Source organism: Anarhichas minor, unplaced genomic scaffold, assembly GCF_050575085.1.
Source record: "Anarhichas minor isolate MPS153535 unplaced genomic scaffold, ASM5057508v1 ptg000030l, whole genome shotgun sequence".
Classification (NCBI taxonomy): Eukaryota; Metazoa; Chordata; class Actinopteri; order Perciformes; family Anarhichadidae; genus Anarhichas; species Anarhichas minor.
Genome location: NW_027466476.1, coordinates 7,180,316 through 7,196,317, shown reverse-complemented (window position 1 = coordinate 7,196,317; position 16,002 = coordinate 7,180,316). Strand labels below are relative to the sequence as shown.

General features: G+C 40.2%; 3 protein-coding genes across 3 annotated transcripts; all 3 read left to right on the top strand.

Annotated features, from left to right (window-relative positions):
- The first annotated feature begins 18 nt into the window (after window positions 1-18).
- On the top strand, window positions 19-2,526 carry LOC142964159 (uncharacterized). Its single transcript, XM_076104355.1, has 2 exons — window positions 19-751; window positions 857-2,526. The coding sequence occupies exons 1-2, from the start codon at window positions 580-582 to the stop codon at window positions 1,804-1,806; spliced, it is 1,122 nt and encodes a 373-aa protein (XP_075960470.1). The 5' UTR covers window positions 19-579; the 3' UTR covers window positions 1,807-2,526.
- Window positions 2,527-3,261: 735 nt separating this feature from the next.
- Window positions 3,262-5,736, top strand: LOC142964158 (uncharacterized). Its single transcript, XM_076104353.1, has 2 exons — window positions 3,262-3,704; window positions 3,827-5,736. Exons 1-2 carry the CDS (start codon window positions 3,533-3,535, stop codon window positions 4,789-4,791), a joined length of 1,137 nt encoding a protein of 378 aa, XP_075960468.1. The 5' UTR covers window positions 3,262-3,532; the 3' UTR covers window positions 4,792-5,736.
- An 884-nt stretch (window positions 5,737-6,620) lies between these two features.
- Window positions 6,621-15,679, top strand: LOC142964604 (uncharacterized). Its single transcript, XM_076104999.1, has 7 exons — window positions 6,621-6,893; window positions 7,060-8,088; window positions 9,072-9,248; window positions 9,415-10,766; window positions 11,262-11,316; window positions 11,637-11,813; window positions 11,959-15,679. Exons 1-7 carry the CDS (start codon window positions 6,722-6,724, stop codon window positions 13,371-13,373), a joined length of 4,377 nt encoding a protein of 1,458 aa, XP_075961114.1. The 5' UTR covers window positions 6,621-6,721; the 3' UTR covers window positions 13,374-15,679.
- The last annotated feature ends 323 nt before the right edge of the window (window positions 15,680-16,002 follow it).

The window sequence follows — 16,002 nt, the reverse complement described above, 5'->3', positions numbered from 1 at the left end:
CATAAAAATCCTAGTTAGCTTATTTGATATGATGCCTTGTTAAAATATCAGTATTTAAAATTAGCTGAGAGCCAAAATCAGAAAGAAGGCAAGTATGAAGAGCTGGAACAAAAGCAGAAGCACAGTAGCAATGTACACAACTGTAACTTAAAGATTGACAGAAATACTCACGCAGGTGAAATGTTTTTCCAATGTGACACTTTCAAATGTAGGCCCTTATTTCAGAGGCACCCCGGACAGTCCCAGTTTGTTTTTAGGGGAAGAAAGAGAAGTGATGTTAACTTAAATAAGCAAAACAGGATTGACAGAAATAACAGTAATAAGGAGCGAGATGGATGTTTCACTTTTTTGAGAGACGCACTGGCCTCATAAAAAGGATGAATATGATATATAATAGAAAGAAAGAAAATTGCGTAGTAACTGATTAGTTCCAGCAGGGGGCAGCAATACAGTATAGCGGACTCCGTAAAAGCCGGTAAAAACATAGAAGAAGAAAAACAAGGAGGTAAACGATACAACCGCTGTTGTTTTTAGCTCTATGGATGTATGGTATAAACTGAGATATGTAACTAAGAAACAATGTCTTCAGTTGAGTATTTGAGAGAGTTTGTCAACGAGCGACTATCTGCTGCTGCTGAAGAAATATTTGGCGTTTTTAAAAATGCGATCGTTGAGTACCAGGAAGAGATCGACCGTCAGCGCAGACTGTTGGATATCGCTTGGAAACCATTAATACAGTTACACAGGATAGGTTTGTACAACAAAGAAGATATTCATTGTTTAAATGCTCGCATGTCCGCATTTTTCCTTCACCATCACAGTCGTATCCTATTTATGTTGCTCTCTGTCCCTCCAGAGCTCCCACAGCAACATGTCTGTAAGGAGGAGGAGGTTCTCTCTGACCAGCAGCTCTGTATTCAGGAGAGGAACTCCAGTCTGGACCAAGAGGACCCAGATCCTCCACAGATCAAAGAGGAACTCTGCACCAGTCATGAGGGAGAGCAGCTTGAGCTGAAGCAGGAGACTGAGACCTTCATGTTGACTCCTACTTATGAGGAAAGTGACCACAGTGAAGATGAGACTCCAAACCTCAATCCTGATGACACTATCGACTTACCCTTTATAAGCTCTGTGGTATCAGGACCAGAAAGTGACCACCAGCTCCTCTCCAACAACTCTCATACAGCTGAGAGCCAAGATCACAAACGAGCCAAGAAGAGAGACTCAGGATCAACTAAACATGCAGAGCCCAAAGTTAAGAAAAGACGTTGCAAAAGGAAAAGTCTCACAAAGAGTCAATCTGACCCGACTACGTCAAAGAGTGACAGTAATACTCACACGGATAAGACGCTTATTCATTGTGACACGTGTGACAAAACCTTTAAGTATAAGTCACAATTGCAGAGTCATCTGACCGTACACACAGGGGAAAGGTCTGATTCGTGTAACACTTTAAAATGTGACACATGTGAAAAAGAATTTATCTACCCGTCAAGCTTGATCATTCACCTGAGAACTCACTCCGGTGAGAAACCATTTTCTTGCAAAACGTGTGGGAATAGATTCAGTCACAAATCAGCACTGAACTCTCATCTAACAATCCATACAGGTGAGAAACCGTATTCTTGCAAAACATGCGGGAGAGTTTTCAGACTCGGTGGTAACTTGAGAGTCCACATGAGAATCCACACAGGCGAGAAGGCATTTTCTTGCAACGTCTGTGGGAAGAGATTCAGTAAGTCATTATCATTGAACACTCATAAAAGAATCCACACAGGTGAGAAGGCACTTTCTCACAAAACATGACGACAAACAAACAAAGCAGATTCCACGAGGCGTAGGTATAGGCCCAGTGGCTGCTTGGTCCACATGAGAAGAGCCCACTGGTGAGAAGCCGTCACCTCTGCGGTAAACGTGTGGGAGACAATTCAGTTCTCGTGGTTCATGATCAAACACACGTTTTCCAATTGAAAAGAGGTCACAATATGTTATTGTAATGAAGTAGGAGATTATGAACAATGCCATCAAGTTTGGTTGAACTAATCTTGTTTTTTTCCTTCATATTACTCGTTTTTGTCAGAAACAATACTTCTGTAAAAACATCTCCCTCATCTTTGTTGCACAATGAGTGCATAGTTCTTACAAATGTTTGACCTGTTCAATTATTATCTTTTTACAATGTTTATACACCACCCCAGATATATGAGTTGATTGTGAACTCTGTTGAATCTGAGGAAGTCTCTCTCTCTCTCTCTCTCTTGTGGTGTTGGGTCACTTTATGTTGCCTTCTTGTCAACTAGTCTTTTCTCTTTTGTCGTCTGCAACATGTCGACTGTAAGTAAAGCTCTTTCAATATTCAGTAGCAGAGATATAAATGATAGATAGCATACAAATGAGATTCTAAGCAGACATACTGTATCCATAATCAGGGTTTCCACACATCCTTGAACACCTGAAAATATCTGAAAAAATTGACCAAGTTCCCAGTCATTGAAAATAAGAGGAAAAATAAAATGTCCTGGAAAATCTTGTGTTTACTGGAAAATGATTTCAACGTTATTTTATGTTCCTTTAGCTGAGAATGAATTACAAGGATATCCATTAGAGCTCCACAAAATGGATAACATTGCCATTTTAAAGAGAAAAGTTACGTTCAGGATCATATTTCAGTTCAAATGGTAGTTTATGGACGAGAGTGTTGAACTGGCTGCTCTCGTTTATGTTGTGAAAACGCTATGAACAACCCCTCAAGTCACGCACGAAATACAACATGCAGGTTGGATTACATTACAATTTAAGTAGCCAGAATAACACATAATCTAGGTTACATTATCATTCAAATGTACATATTAGTCACTGCTGGTTTGTAAATGTGGTCGTTTTTTGTTATTATAGTACTCTATGAAAAATGTGTCATAGTTTCTGAGCACACAGGAGATGGTTGCATAGAGAAGTTATTGTCATAAACTCCACATATTTTAAATCAGACGTCCACAGAGAGGAACATATTAGGTCACATGAGGAACTATACAGAATTAAATTTATACTTTAATGGTTAAGACTGTTTTTACATGAGAATTATTTTGAAGGCACTAAGTATTAAAGCACCAAGTTACTGCTCTGTGATTATCTGTCCCTCCGGACAGTCCCAGTTTGTTCTTAGGGGAAGAAAGAGAGGTGATGTTAACTGAAATAAGCAAAACGGGATTGACAGAAATATCAGTAATAAGTGTTGTAGAGCATGAAGGGAAAGGCAGAGGAGCGAGATGGATGTTTCACTTTTTTGAGAGACGCACTGGCCTCATAAAAAGGATAAATATGATATATAATAGAAAGAAATAAGATGGCGTAGTAACTGACTAGTTCCAGCAGGGGGCAGCAATACAGTATAGCGGACTTAATACAATCCCAGTGAAGAAACAGAAGAAGAAGGAAAACAAGGCGGTAAACGACACAGCTGCTATTGTCTTCAGCTCTATGGTATGAGCTGAGATGTGACATTTCAGTTGCAGTGGTTTTTAACTGAGCAACAATGTCTTCAGTTGAGTATTTAAGAGAGTTTGTCAACGAGCGACTATCTGCTGCTGCTGAAGAAATATTCAGAGTTTTTAAAAATGCGATCGTTGAGTACCAGGAAGAGATCGACCGTCAGAGCAGACTGTTGAATATCGTTTGGAAACCTGTAATACAGTTACACAGGATAGGTTTGTACAACTTGTTTTTTTAATAACACAAAGTATTCACAATTGTTTAAATGCTTGCATTTCTGGACTTTTCCTTCAACATCACAGTCGTATCATATTTATGTTGCTCTCTGTCCCTCCAGAGCTCCCACAGCAACATGTCTGTAAGGAGGAGGAGGTTCTCTCTGACCAGCAGCTCTGTATTCAGGAGAGGAACTCCAGTCTGGACCAAGAGGACCCAGATCCTCCACAGATCAGAGAGGAACAGGAGGAACTGTGCACCAGTCATGAGGGAGAGCAGCTTGAACTGCAGCAGGAGACTGAGACCTTCATGTTGACTCCTACTTATGAGGAAAGTGACCACACTGAACCAGAACCAACAAGAGACCAAGAGACTCCAACCCTCAATCCTGATGACACTATCAACTTACCCATTATAAGCCCTGTGGTATCAGGACCAGAAAGTGACCACCAGCTCCTCTCCAACAACTCTCATACAGCTGAGAGCCAAGATCACAAACGAGCCAAGAAGAGAGACTCTGGATCAACTAAACATGCAGAGCCGAAAGTTAAGAAAAGACGTTGCAAAAGGAAGAGTCTCACAAAGAGTCAATCTAACCCGACTACGTCAAAGAGTGACAGTAATACTCACACGGGTAAAAAGACTCTCCAATGTGCCATGTGTAACAAAAGTTTTGAGTACAAGTCACATTTGCAGAGGCATCTGATAGTACACACAGGTGAATGGCCTCATTCATATAAGACTTTTAAATGTGACACGTGTAAAAAAGAATTTATCTGTCCGTCAAGCTTGATCATTCACCTGAGAACTCACTCAGGTGAGAAACCGTATTCTTGCAAAACGTGTGGTAATAGATTCAGTCAGAAATCAGCATTGAACTCTCATATAAGAATCCATACAGGTGAGAAACCACATTCTTGCAAAATATGTGGCAAAGATTTCAGACGTAATGGTGACTTGACGGTTCACATGAGAATCCACACCGGTGAGAAGCCATTTACTTGCCTCTTATGTGGGAAAACGTTCAGACTTAGTGGTGACCTGGCAGTACACATGAGAAGACCCCACAACGGTTTAAAGCTGTAACTTTGCAAAATCTGCAAGAAAATGTATTTTAACGTGTCAGATAAGGGACGAAGACGACAGGCAAGTAGCCTTGTATTTGTCAAATATGTGGGAGACGATTCTAGTGCTTAATGCTCAAAACACACAAGAACTCAGAAATGAGGAGCCACATGATTGCAGCACTGGAGGGAAGAATTTTACTCCAATCACATTGTTAAAAAAAACACCTGAGGATCAACAAACAGGAGAAACCATCGAGTTGAAACTCCCGTGGAGACGTGTTCACTAACTGAATGAAATACACTTTTGCAATAACTACATCTCTGTAACAATGTAAAATGTTTTAAATAATGTTGAGATGACCATATCTTAATCAAAAGTATCCCTTTATTCAACTATATTACTGACATTTCTGTTAGCAAACTATTTTATTCAAACAATTGTAATCTAAATCAAGGAAACGTGTTACTTTCACAGTGGTTGCTGTTAATGGTGTGATCTTGTTGGTTGTGATGAATGTCGATTCACGAGGTGTGTCGGTTCACTTTTAGTGTAATATTCAACAAGAACTCAAGATGCATGTACCTCAAGTAGTATTTGACAGTTCTACATGAAGCCTCCTACACATTGTTGCAAGAATGGATTATATGAGTGGGTTGTTGACTCTCTAGTGGTGTTGGGTGACTTGTGTTGTCATCCTGTCAACTAGTATTGTCTTTTCTGTTTGCAGCATGTCATTTTATTTTATATGTTTATGTTTGTTTTTTTTGTCATTGGTTCAGCTTGATATATGTTTTGTTTTAGGGGACTTTAGAGATGACGCACACACACATTGTCGATGTTCTACATCTGCTGTTATTTGATGCCATGTATGTATTCTAATAAAGTTGCATATGGTGGTGATGTAAAAATACCAGATTCATGCTGAAGTCTAAAGTTATAAACAATACATTTTTATCGAGTCTGCAGATGTGTGTGACTGTCTTCAATAGAAAAAGTAGTTTTAGTGAAGAAAAGTGTTCAGGTCAGCTTTAACATGCAAGAGGTGTTTTGATGTTGCTGCTCGCCGGCTGGATAAATGAGGACACGCTAATTGTAGATAAAATCTGTTTCGTGGCCTTCATCTGCAAAACTATGAATTTGGTAATTCAACAAAAGAGAAAAAGTGACAGAATTAAGACAATCGTAGAGGCAGCCATAGAGATACTGGGGATTAAAGAAGTTAAGGCATAAGTGCACTATTTGTAATGTTACTGAAGACGTGGAGCGTGTTATCCTAAAATGTCGAAGATACAATTCAGACAGGAACATCTTGAAGCAAAAAATGTGTCAGTTGGGACGGAGGTGAAGTTTGGAGGGAGTTCTTGCAGCGGACGAAGAATGTCGTGAGTGCTGCAGGGCACTGTTGCGATTTCTTAAAGAAACAGGATTAGACTTTAGGATTTAGTTGTTAGTAGTTGTTATGGAAGCCCATTTCCGCAAGCAAAAAAAAGGTCACAAAAAAAAAAAAGAATTCTAATTATTATAATTTTTTTGCTGGCGAAAAAAATAAAAAAACAGATTTTCTTTTCCTTTTTTTCACCAACAGCAAAAAACAAATTGAAATATATATTGAGAGTGGATTTTTTTTTTTTTTGGGCTGGTGGAAATGGCCTTCCATAAGTTGTTGTCTAGGTTTATTTACTTATATATATATTTTTTAATTTTATTTATTTATTATTATTATTATCATTTAGAACAGTGATGAACATTTTTACCCTGAAACTGCACACTCCAGTAAGTGGCGGTATGCACCTATTCAAGTTGGTTGCCACCCGCCAGTCAAATTTAAATAAGAAGAAGAAGAAGAAGACATCTAGCGGAAGTAAACAGAAGACGGGCACTAGTCGCGTGAAGGAAGTACACATCAGTCAAACTTAAAAAGAGTCACCGTAATTGTATTTAAGCAACAATGTCGTCAGTTGTGTGTTTGAGAAAGTTTGTCAACGAGCGACTATCTGCTGCTGCTGAAGAAATATTCGGAGTTTTTGAAAAAACTATCGTCGAGTACCAGAAAGAGATCGACCGTCAGAGCAAACTGTTGAATATTTTTTGGAAACCCGAAATAAAGTTACACAGGCTAGGTGAGTACAACTTATATGGTAAAAAACAACAACAGGGCATTATGACCTGTAAATGAATAAAGGATCCTAATGATTTAAATACAAAACGTTACTAGTATTTTTCTGCTTAATATCTGTTTTTCTACCATCACAGTCGTATCCTATTTCTTTTGTTCTGTCCCTCCAGAGCTCCCACAGCAACATGTCTGTAAGGAGGAGGAGGTTCTCTCTGACCAGCAGCTCTGTATTCAGGAGAGGAACTCCAGTCTGGACCAAGAGGACCCAGATCCTCCACAGATCAAAGAGGAACAGGAGGAACTGTGCACCAGTCAGGAGGGAGAGCAGCTTGAACTGAAGCAGGAGACTGAGACCTTCATGTTGACTCCTACTTATGAGGAAAGTAACCACACTGAAGCTCAGACTCCAACCCTCAATCCTGATGACACTATCAATTTACCCATTATAAGCTCTGTGGTATCAGGACCAGAAAGTGACCACCAGCTCCTCTCCAACAACTCTCATACAGCTGAGAGCCAAGATCACAAACAAGGCAAGAAGAGAGACTCAGGATCAACTAAACATGCAGAGCCGAAAGTTAAGAAAAGACGTTGCAAAAGGAAGAGTCTCACAAAGAGTCAATCTAACCCGACTACGTCAAAGAGTGACAGTAATACTCACACGGGTAAAAAGACTCTCCAATGTGCCATGTGTAACAAAAGTTTTGAGTACAAGTCACATTTGCAGAGGCATCTGAGAGTACACACAGGTGAATGGCCTCATTCATATAAGACTTTTAAATGTGACACGTGTGGAAAAGCATTTATCTATCAGTCAAACTTACTCATGCACCTCAGAACTCACTCAGGTGAGAAACCGTATTCTTGCAACACCTGCGGTAAACGATTCAGTCAGAAAGCAGCATTGAACTCTCATATAAGAATTCATACAGGTGAGAAACCATTTTCTTGCAAAACATGTGGGAGAGGATTCAGTCAGACATCAGCATTGAACACTCATCAAACAATCCATACAGGTGAGAAACCACATTCTTGCAAAACATGTGGGAAAGATTTCAGACTTAGTGGTGACTTGACAGTCCACATGAGAATCCACACCGGTGAGAAGCAGTTTACTTGCCTCTTATGTGGGAAAACGTTCAGACGTAGTGGTGCCCTTGCAGTACACATGAGGAGAACCCACAATGATATAAAGCTGTAATTTTGCAAAATCTGCAAGGAACAGTATTTTAATGTGTCATATAAGGGACGAACAATTATCATCTCCTAAATCAAGGAAACGTGTTACTTTCACAGTGGTTGCTGTTAATGGTGTGATCTTGTTGGTTGCGATGGATGTCAGTTCACTTTTAGTGTAATATTCAACAAGAACTCAAGATGCATGTACCTCAAGTAGTATTTGACAGTTCTATATGAAGCCTCCTACACATTGTTGCAATAATGGATTATATGAGTGGGTTGTTGACTCTCTAGTGGTGTTGGGTGACCTGTGTTGTCATCCTGTCAACTAGAGTATTGTCTTTTCTGTTTGCAGCATGTCATTTTATTTTATATGTTGATGTGTTCTGTTTTTTGTAATTGGTTCAACTTGATATATGTTTTGTTTTAGGGGACTTTAGAGATGACGCACACATAAATTGTCGATGTTGTTCTACATCTGCTGTTATTTGATCTCATGTATGTTTTCTGACAATAAAGTTGCATACGGTGGTGATGTAAGAATACCAGATTCATGCTGAAGTCTGAAGTTGTAAACAATTTATTTTCATTGAGTCTGCAGATGTGTGTGACTGTCTTCAATAGAAAAAGTAGTTTTAGTGAAGAAAAGTGTTCAGGTCAGCTTTAACATGCAAGAGGTGTTTTGATGTTGCTGCTCGCTGGCTGGAGGTTAAATTATAAGTTTGATGTGATACCGTTTGGTAGTTTAAATGGAGCTTTTTAATTTTATGAAACAATGCAAGTACTAGACGTCCCGATCCACATTCCATACCAGTTGGTGGCGGTAATTTGCCAATCAATTGTTTGCCAACCGCCAATAAACCTCAAGAGAAGAAGACAAAATTCCACTGTCGGAATTTAACTGCGTGACATCTAGCGGAAGTAAACAGAAGACGGGCGCTAGTCGCGGTAAGGAAGTACACGTCAGTCAAACTTAAAACGAGTCACTTTAATTGTAATTAAGCAGCAATGTCGTCAGTTGTGTGTTTGAGAAAGTTTGTCAACGAGCGACTATCTGCTGCTGCTGAAGAAATATTCGGAGTTTTTGAAAAAACTATCGTCGAGTACCAGAAAGAGATCGACCGTCAGAGCAAACTGTTGAATATTTTTTGGAAACCCGAAATAAAGTCACACAGGCTAGGTGAGTACAACTTATATGGTAAAAAACAACAACAGGGCATTATGACCTGTAAATGAATAAAGGATCCTAATGATTTAAATACAAAACGTTACCAGTATTTTTCTGATTAATATCTGTTTTTCTACCATCACAGTCGTATCCTGTTTCTTTTGTTCTGTTCCTCCAGAGCTCCCACAGCAACATGTCTGTAAGGAGGAGGAGGTTCTCTCTGACCAGCAGCTCTCTATTCAGGAGAGGAACTCCAGTCTGGACCAAGAGGACCCAGATCCTCCACAGATCAAAGAGGAACAGGAGGAACCCTGCACCAGTCAGGAGGGAGAGCAGCTTGAGCTGAAGCAGGAGACTGAGACCTTCATGTTGACTCCTACTTATGAGGAAAGTAACCACACTGAACCAGAACCAACAAGAGACCAAGAGACTCCAAACCTCAATCCTGATGACACCATCAACTTACCTGTTATAAGCTCTGTGGTATCAGGACCAGAAAGTGACCAGCAGCTCCTCTCCAACAACTCTCATGTAGCTGAGAGCCAAGATCAGAAAGGAAGCGAGCATGAAGACTCAGAATCAACTTGCGATTCAGAGCCAGAACCAAAGAAAAGAAAACAGAAAAGCAGAAGAAGAAACAATGTTAACAACTCCAACGTCTTAGATAGTCACGATATCACTCACACAGGTAAACAGACTAACAAATGCGATACATGTGGAAAAGAGTTTAAGCATAAGTCAGAGTTGCAGAGACACATGAGCGTCCACACAGGTGAGAAGCCCAATGCATGCAAAGAATGTGGGAAAGACTTCAGTTGTAGCAACGCCTTGAAAGTTCACATGAGAATCCACACAGGTGAGAAGCCCTTTGTTTGCAAAACATGTGGGAAAAGATTCCGCGAGTCCTCCATATTTAAGGGTCATATGAGAACACACACAGGTGAGAAGCCACATTCTTGTAAAACATGTGGGAGGAGATTCAATCATTTATCCTCTTTAAAGATTCACACAAGAACCCACACAGGTGAGAAGCCCTTTGTTTGCAAAGAATGTGGGAAAGGTTTGAGTTGTAGCTTCGCCTTGAAGGTTCACATGAGAACCCACACAGGTGAGAAGCCATATTCTTGTCAAACGTGTGGGAAAGACTTCAGTCGTAGCTTCACCTTGACAGTTCACATGAGAACCCACACAGGTGAGAAGCCATATGTATGCAAAGCATGTGGGAAAGATTTCAGTTGTCGCTTCTCCTTGAAAGTTCACATGCGAACCCACACAGGTGAGAAGCCATATGTATGCAAAGCATGTGGGAAAGATTTCAGTTGTAGCTTCTCCTTGAAAGTTCACATGAGAATCCACACAGGTGAGAAGCCCTTTATTTGCGAAACATGTGGGAATAGATTCAGTCAGAAATCTTCACTGAACACTCATACAACAGTCCATACTGGTGAGAAGCCATACTCTTGCAAAATATGTGGGAAAGATTTCAGACTTAATGGTGACTTGACAGTTCACATGAGAATCCACACAATGGTTTAAAGCTGTAATTTTGCAATATCTGCAAGGAAATGTATTTTAACGTGTCAGATAAGGGATGAAGACAACAGGCACGTAGCCTTGTATTTGTCAAATATGTGGGAGACGATTCTAGTGCTTAATGCTCAAAACACACAAGAACTCAGAAATGAGGAGCCACATGATTGCAGCACTGGAGGGAAGAATTTTACTCCAATCACATTGTTAAAAAAAACACCTACTATAGTATTGTCTTTTCTGTTTGCAGCATGCCATTTTATTTTATGTTTTTTTTTTTTTTTTTTTGTAATTGGTTCAACTTGATATATGTTTTGTTTTAGGGGACTTTAGAGTTTGACGCACACACACATTGTCGATGTTGTTCTACATCTGCTGTTATTTGATGTAATGCATGTATTCTAACAATAGAGTTACATACGGTGTTGATGTAAAAATACCAGATTCATGCTGAAGTCTAAAGTTATAAACAATACATTTTTATCGAGTCTGCAGATGTGTGTGACTGTCTTCAATAGAAAAAGTAGTTTTAGTGAAGAAAAGTGTTCAGGTCAGCTTTAACATGCAAGAGGTGTTTTGATGTTGCTGCTCGCTGGCTGGAGGTTTAGTTTAATAAATGGAGCTTTTTATTTGTATGAAACAATGTAAGAACTAGACATCCTGATCCACACTCCATACCAGTTGGTGGCGGTAATGCTCCAATGAATTGTTTGCCAACCGCCAATAAACCTCAAGAGAAGAAGAAGACATTCCACTGTCGGAACTTAACAGCGTGACATCTAGCGGAAGTAAACAGAAGACGGGCGCTAGTCGCGTGAAGGAAGTACACATCAGTCAAACTTAAAAACAGTCACCGTAATTGTATTTAAGCAACAATGTTGTCAGTTGTGTGTTTGAGAAAGTTCGTCAACGAGCGACTATCTGCTGCTGCTGAAGAAATATTCGGAGTTTTTGAAAAAACTATCGTCGAGTACCAGAAAGAGATCGACCGTCAGAGCAAACTGTTGAATATTTTTTGGAAACCCGAAATAAAGTTACACAGGCTAGGTGAGTACAACTTATATGGTAAAACAACAACAACAGGGCATTATGACCTGTAAATGAATAAAGGATCCTAATGGTTTAAATACACATTTTTCTATCTGTTTTTCAGTCATCACTATCTTTTTTATGTTGTTCTCTGTTCCTCCAGAGCTCCCACAGCAACATGTCTGTAAGGAGGAGGAGGTTCTCTCTGACCAGCAGCTCTGTATTCAGGAGAGGAACTCCAGTCTGGGCCAAGAGGACCCAGATCCTCCACAGATCAAAGAGGAACAGGAGGAACTCGAACTGAAGCAGGAGACTGAGACCTTCATGTTGACTCCTACTTATGAGGAAAGTGACCACACTGAACCAGAACCAACAAGAGACCACCAGCTCCTCTCCAACAACTCTCATGTAGCTGAGAGCCAAGATCAGAAAGGAAGCGAGCATGAAGACTCAGAATCAACTAGCGATTCAGAGCCAGAACAAAAGAAAAGACAACAGAAAATCAGAAGTCACTGTAACGATATTAACAACTTGTTAAAGACCTTCATGTTGACTCCTTCTTATGAGGAAAGTAACCACACTGAACCAGAACCAACAAATGAACCAGAACCAACAAGAGACCAGCAGCTCCTCTCCAACAACTCTCATGTAGCTGAGAGCCAAGATCAGAAAGGAAGCGAGCATGAAGACTCAGAATCAACTAGCGATTCAGAGCCAAAGAAAAGACAACAGAAAAGCAGAAGAAGAAACAATGTTAACAACTCCAACGTCTTAGATAGTCACGATATCACTCACACAGGTAAACAGACTAACAAATGCGATACATGTGGAAAAGAGTTTAAGTATAAGTCAGAGTTGCAGAGACACATGAGTGTCCACACAGGTGAGAAGCCCAATGCATGCAAAGAATGTGGGAAACACTTCAGTCGTAGCAACGCCTTGAAAGTTCACATGAGAATCCACACAGGTGAGAAGCCCTTTGTTTGCAAAACATGTGGGAAAAGATTCCGCGAGTCCTCCATATTTAAGGGTCATATGAGAACACACACAGGTGAGAAGCCACATTCTTGTAAAACATGTGGGAGGAGATTCAATCATTTATCCTCTTTAAAGATTCACACAAGAACCCACACAGGTGAGAAGCCCTATTCTTGTAAAACGTGTGGGAAAGGTTTCAAGTGTGCTAGTGACTTGACAATCCATATGCGAACCCACACAGGCGACAAACCGTACAGTTGCAAGACCTGCGAGAAAAGATTCTGTGATATTTCACCGTTGATAAGGCACATGAAAATCCACACAGGTGAGAAGCCACATTCTTGTAAAACATGCGGGAAAGCATTCATTCGGGGATCATCGTTGAAGAGTCACATGAAAATCCACACAGGTGAGAAGCCACATTCTTGTAAAACATGCGGGAAAGCATTCATTCGGGGATCATCGTTGAAGAGTCACATGAAAACCCACGCAGCCCAGAAGTCATATTCGTGCACAACTTGTGGAAGAGATTTCAGAAAAAACATTGGCTTGTTGGCTCACATGAGAAGAGCCCACACTGGGGAGAAGCCGTTAACGTAGCACCACACACAAAGGAGAAACTCCTGTGGAGACATGTTTACTAACTGACTTACATACTTGTGCAGCAGCTTCATCTCTGTAACTGAATGTGTGATGTGGCAATATCTTATTGTAAAGTTTCCCTTCATGTGACTATTTCTGTACAGTACAGCGTGTGAGTTTACAGTCGGGGCTTTTAATGGTTGTGGGTTTTGCCAAATGTCTATTTACAGTTGTGTGAAAAAGTGTTTGCCCCCTTCCTGATTTCTTATTTTTTTGCATGTTTGTCACACTTAAATGTTTCAGATCATCAAACAAATTTAAATATTAGACAAAGATAACACAAGTAAACACAAAATGCAGTTTTTAAATGAAGGTTTTTATTATTAAGGGGGAAAAAAAATCCAAACCTACATGGCCCTGTGTGAAAAAGTGATTGCCCCCCCCCCCCCCCCCCCTGTTAAAACATAAATTAACTGTGGTTTATCACATCTTTGGAAAGCTGAGTTAAATTTCTCTAGCCACACCCAGGCCTGATTACTGCCACACCTGTTCTCAATCAAGAAATCACTTAAATAGGACCTGCCTGACAAAGTGAGGTAGACCAAAAGATCCTCAAAAGCTAGACATCATGCTGCGATCCAAAGAAATTCAGGAACAAATGAGAAACAAAGTAATTGAGATCTATCAGTCTGGAAAAGGTTACAAAGCCATTTCTAAAGCTTTGGGACTCCAGCGAACCACAGTGAGAGCCATTATCCACAAATGGCGAAAACATGGAACAGTGGTGAACCTTCCCAGGAGTGGCCGGCCGACCAAAATTACCCCAAGAGCGCAGCGACGACTCATCCAAGAGGTCACAAAAGACCCCAGAACAACATCCAAAGAACTGCAGGCCTCACTTGCCTCAATTAAGGTCAGTGTTCATGACTCCACCATAAGAGAGAGACTGGGCAAAAATGGCCTGCATGGCAGAGTTCCAAGACGAAAACCACTGCTGAGCAAAAAGAACATAAAGGCTCGTCTCAGTTTTGCCAGAAAACGTCTTGATGATCCCCAAGACTTTTGGGAAAATACTCTGTGGACTGACGAGACAAAAGTTGAACTTTTTGGAAGGTGTATGTCCCATTACATCTGGTGTAAAAGTAACACGGCATTTCAGAAAAGGAACATCATACCAACAGTAAAATATGGTGGTGGTAGTGTGATGGTCTGGGGCTGTTTTGCTGCTTCAGGACCTGGAAGACTTGCTGTGGTAAATGGAACCATGAATTCTGCTGTCTACCAAAAAATCCTGAAGGAGAATGTCCGGCCATCTGTTCGTGACCTCAAGCTGAAGCGCACTTGGGTTCTGCAGCAGGACAATGATCCAAAACACACCAGCAAGTCCACCTCTGAATGGCTTAAGAAAAACAAAATGAAGACTTTGGAGTGGCCTAGTCAAAGTCCCGACCTGAATCCGATTGAGATGCTGTGGCATGACCTTAAAAAGGCGGTTCATGCTCGAAAACCCTCCAATGTGGCTGAATTACAACAATTCTGCAAAGATGAGTGGGCCAAAATTCCTCTACAGCGCTGTAAAAGACTCATTGCCAGTTATCGCAAAGGCTTGATTTCAGTTGTTGCTGCTAAGGGTGGCCCAACCAGTTATTAGGTTCAGGGGGCAATCACTTTTTCACACAGGGCCATGTAGGTTTGGATTTTTTCCCCCCCTTAATAATAAAAACCTTCATTTAAAAACTGCATTTTGTGTTTACTCGTGTTATCTTTGTCTAATATTTAAATTTGTTTGATGATCTGAAACATTTAAGTGTGACAAACATGCAAAAAAATAAGAAATGACGTCACTTTTTTATACGATACGAGATGTCCTATGAAATGTGAATGTGCCTTCTTTTTGCTATTGTTATACACTTCCCGTCTAATGTCTGTCCACATTTTTGGCATTTCCCTGAAATGACAGATGATTGATCTCATACCAAATTAGTTTCCAGTTGATTTTAAAGAATATGATGCTAAGTGGAACAAACCCGTATCCCCTTTTCCAGTCACAGAACTTGCCAGTGTGCGGAGGAGTGATTGTTGTACGGATAAGAGCATTTGCCAAATTGCAATAGATTTATATTTTTCAAAAGACCAGCATCTTGTGTTTTTTTTTGTTAGTAGTTTTAGTTTGCAATCACCAAAACGCTGATCTAGATGCATTTTGATGAACGAAACTAAGACTACCACATCCACATCACCACCTTTTATCCCCAAATATTTAAATATCATGGAATTATGTGGCATTGTGTTCATGAATAAACGTTTTGTTAATTTAAACATCATTTGTTTGTACTTACGTTCTTTTAATTATCATTTTGAATACACCATTACACTCGTATTTCTACTAAAACAGTCTGATTGCTTCCGACTTTTTTCTAAAAATTATATTAAATGCAAAATCAATATATGCGAAGTAACAAAAACCACATCTGTCATTTGCAAGTCGTAGTTTATTAAAGAGTTCCACATTTCCTTTCCTTTGTGGATTGAAGCACTTCCCCCACTGAGCAATGCTGCAGGACAAGCTCTCCCAGCTGCACCTGTGGAGCACAGACCGGTCCGACAGGAAGCAGCACGTGAAGCTGGGGAAACACGTCTCAGACAA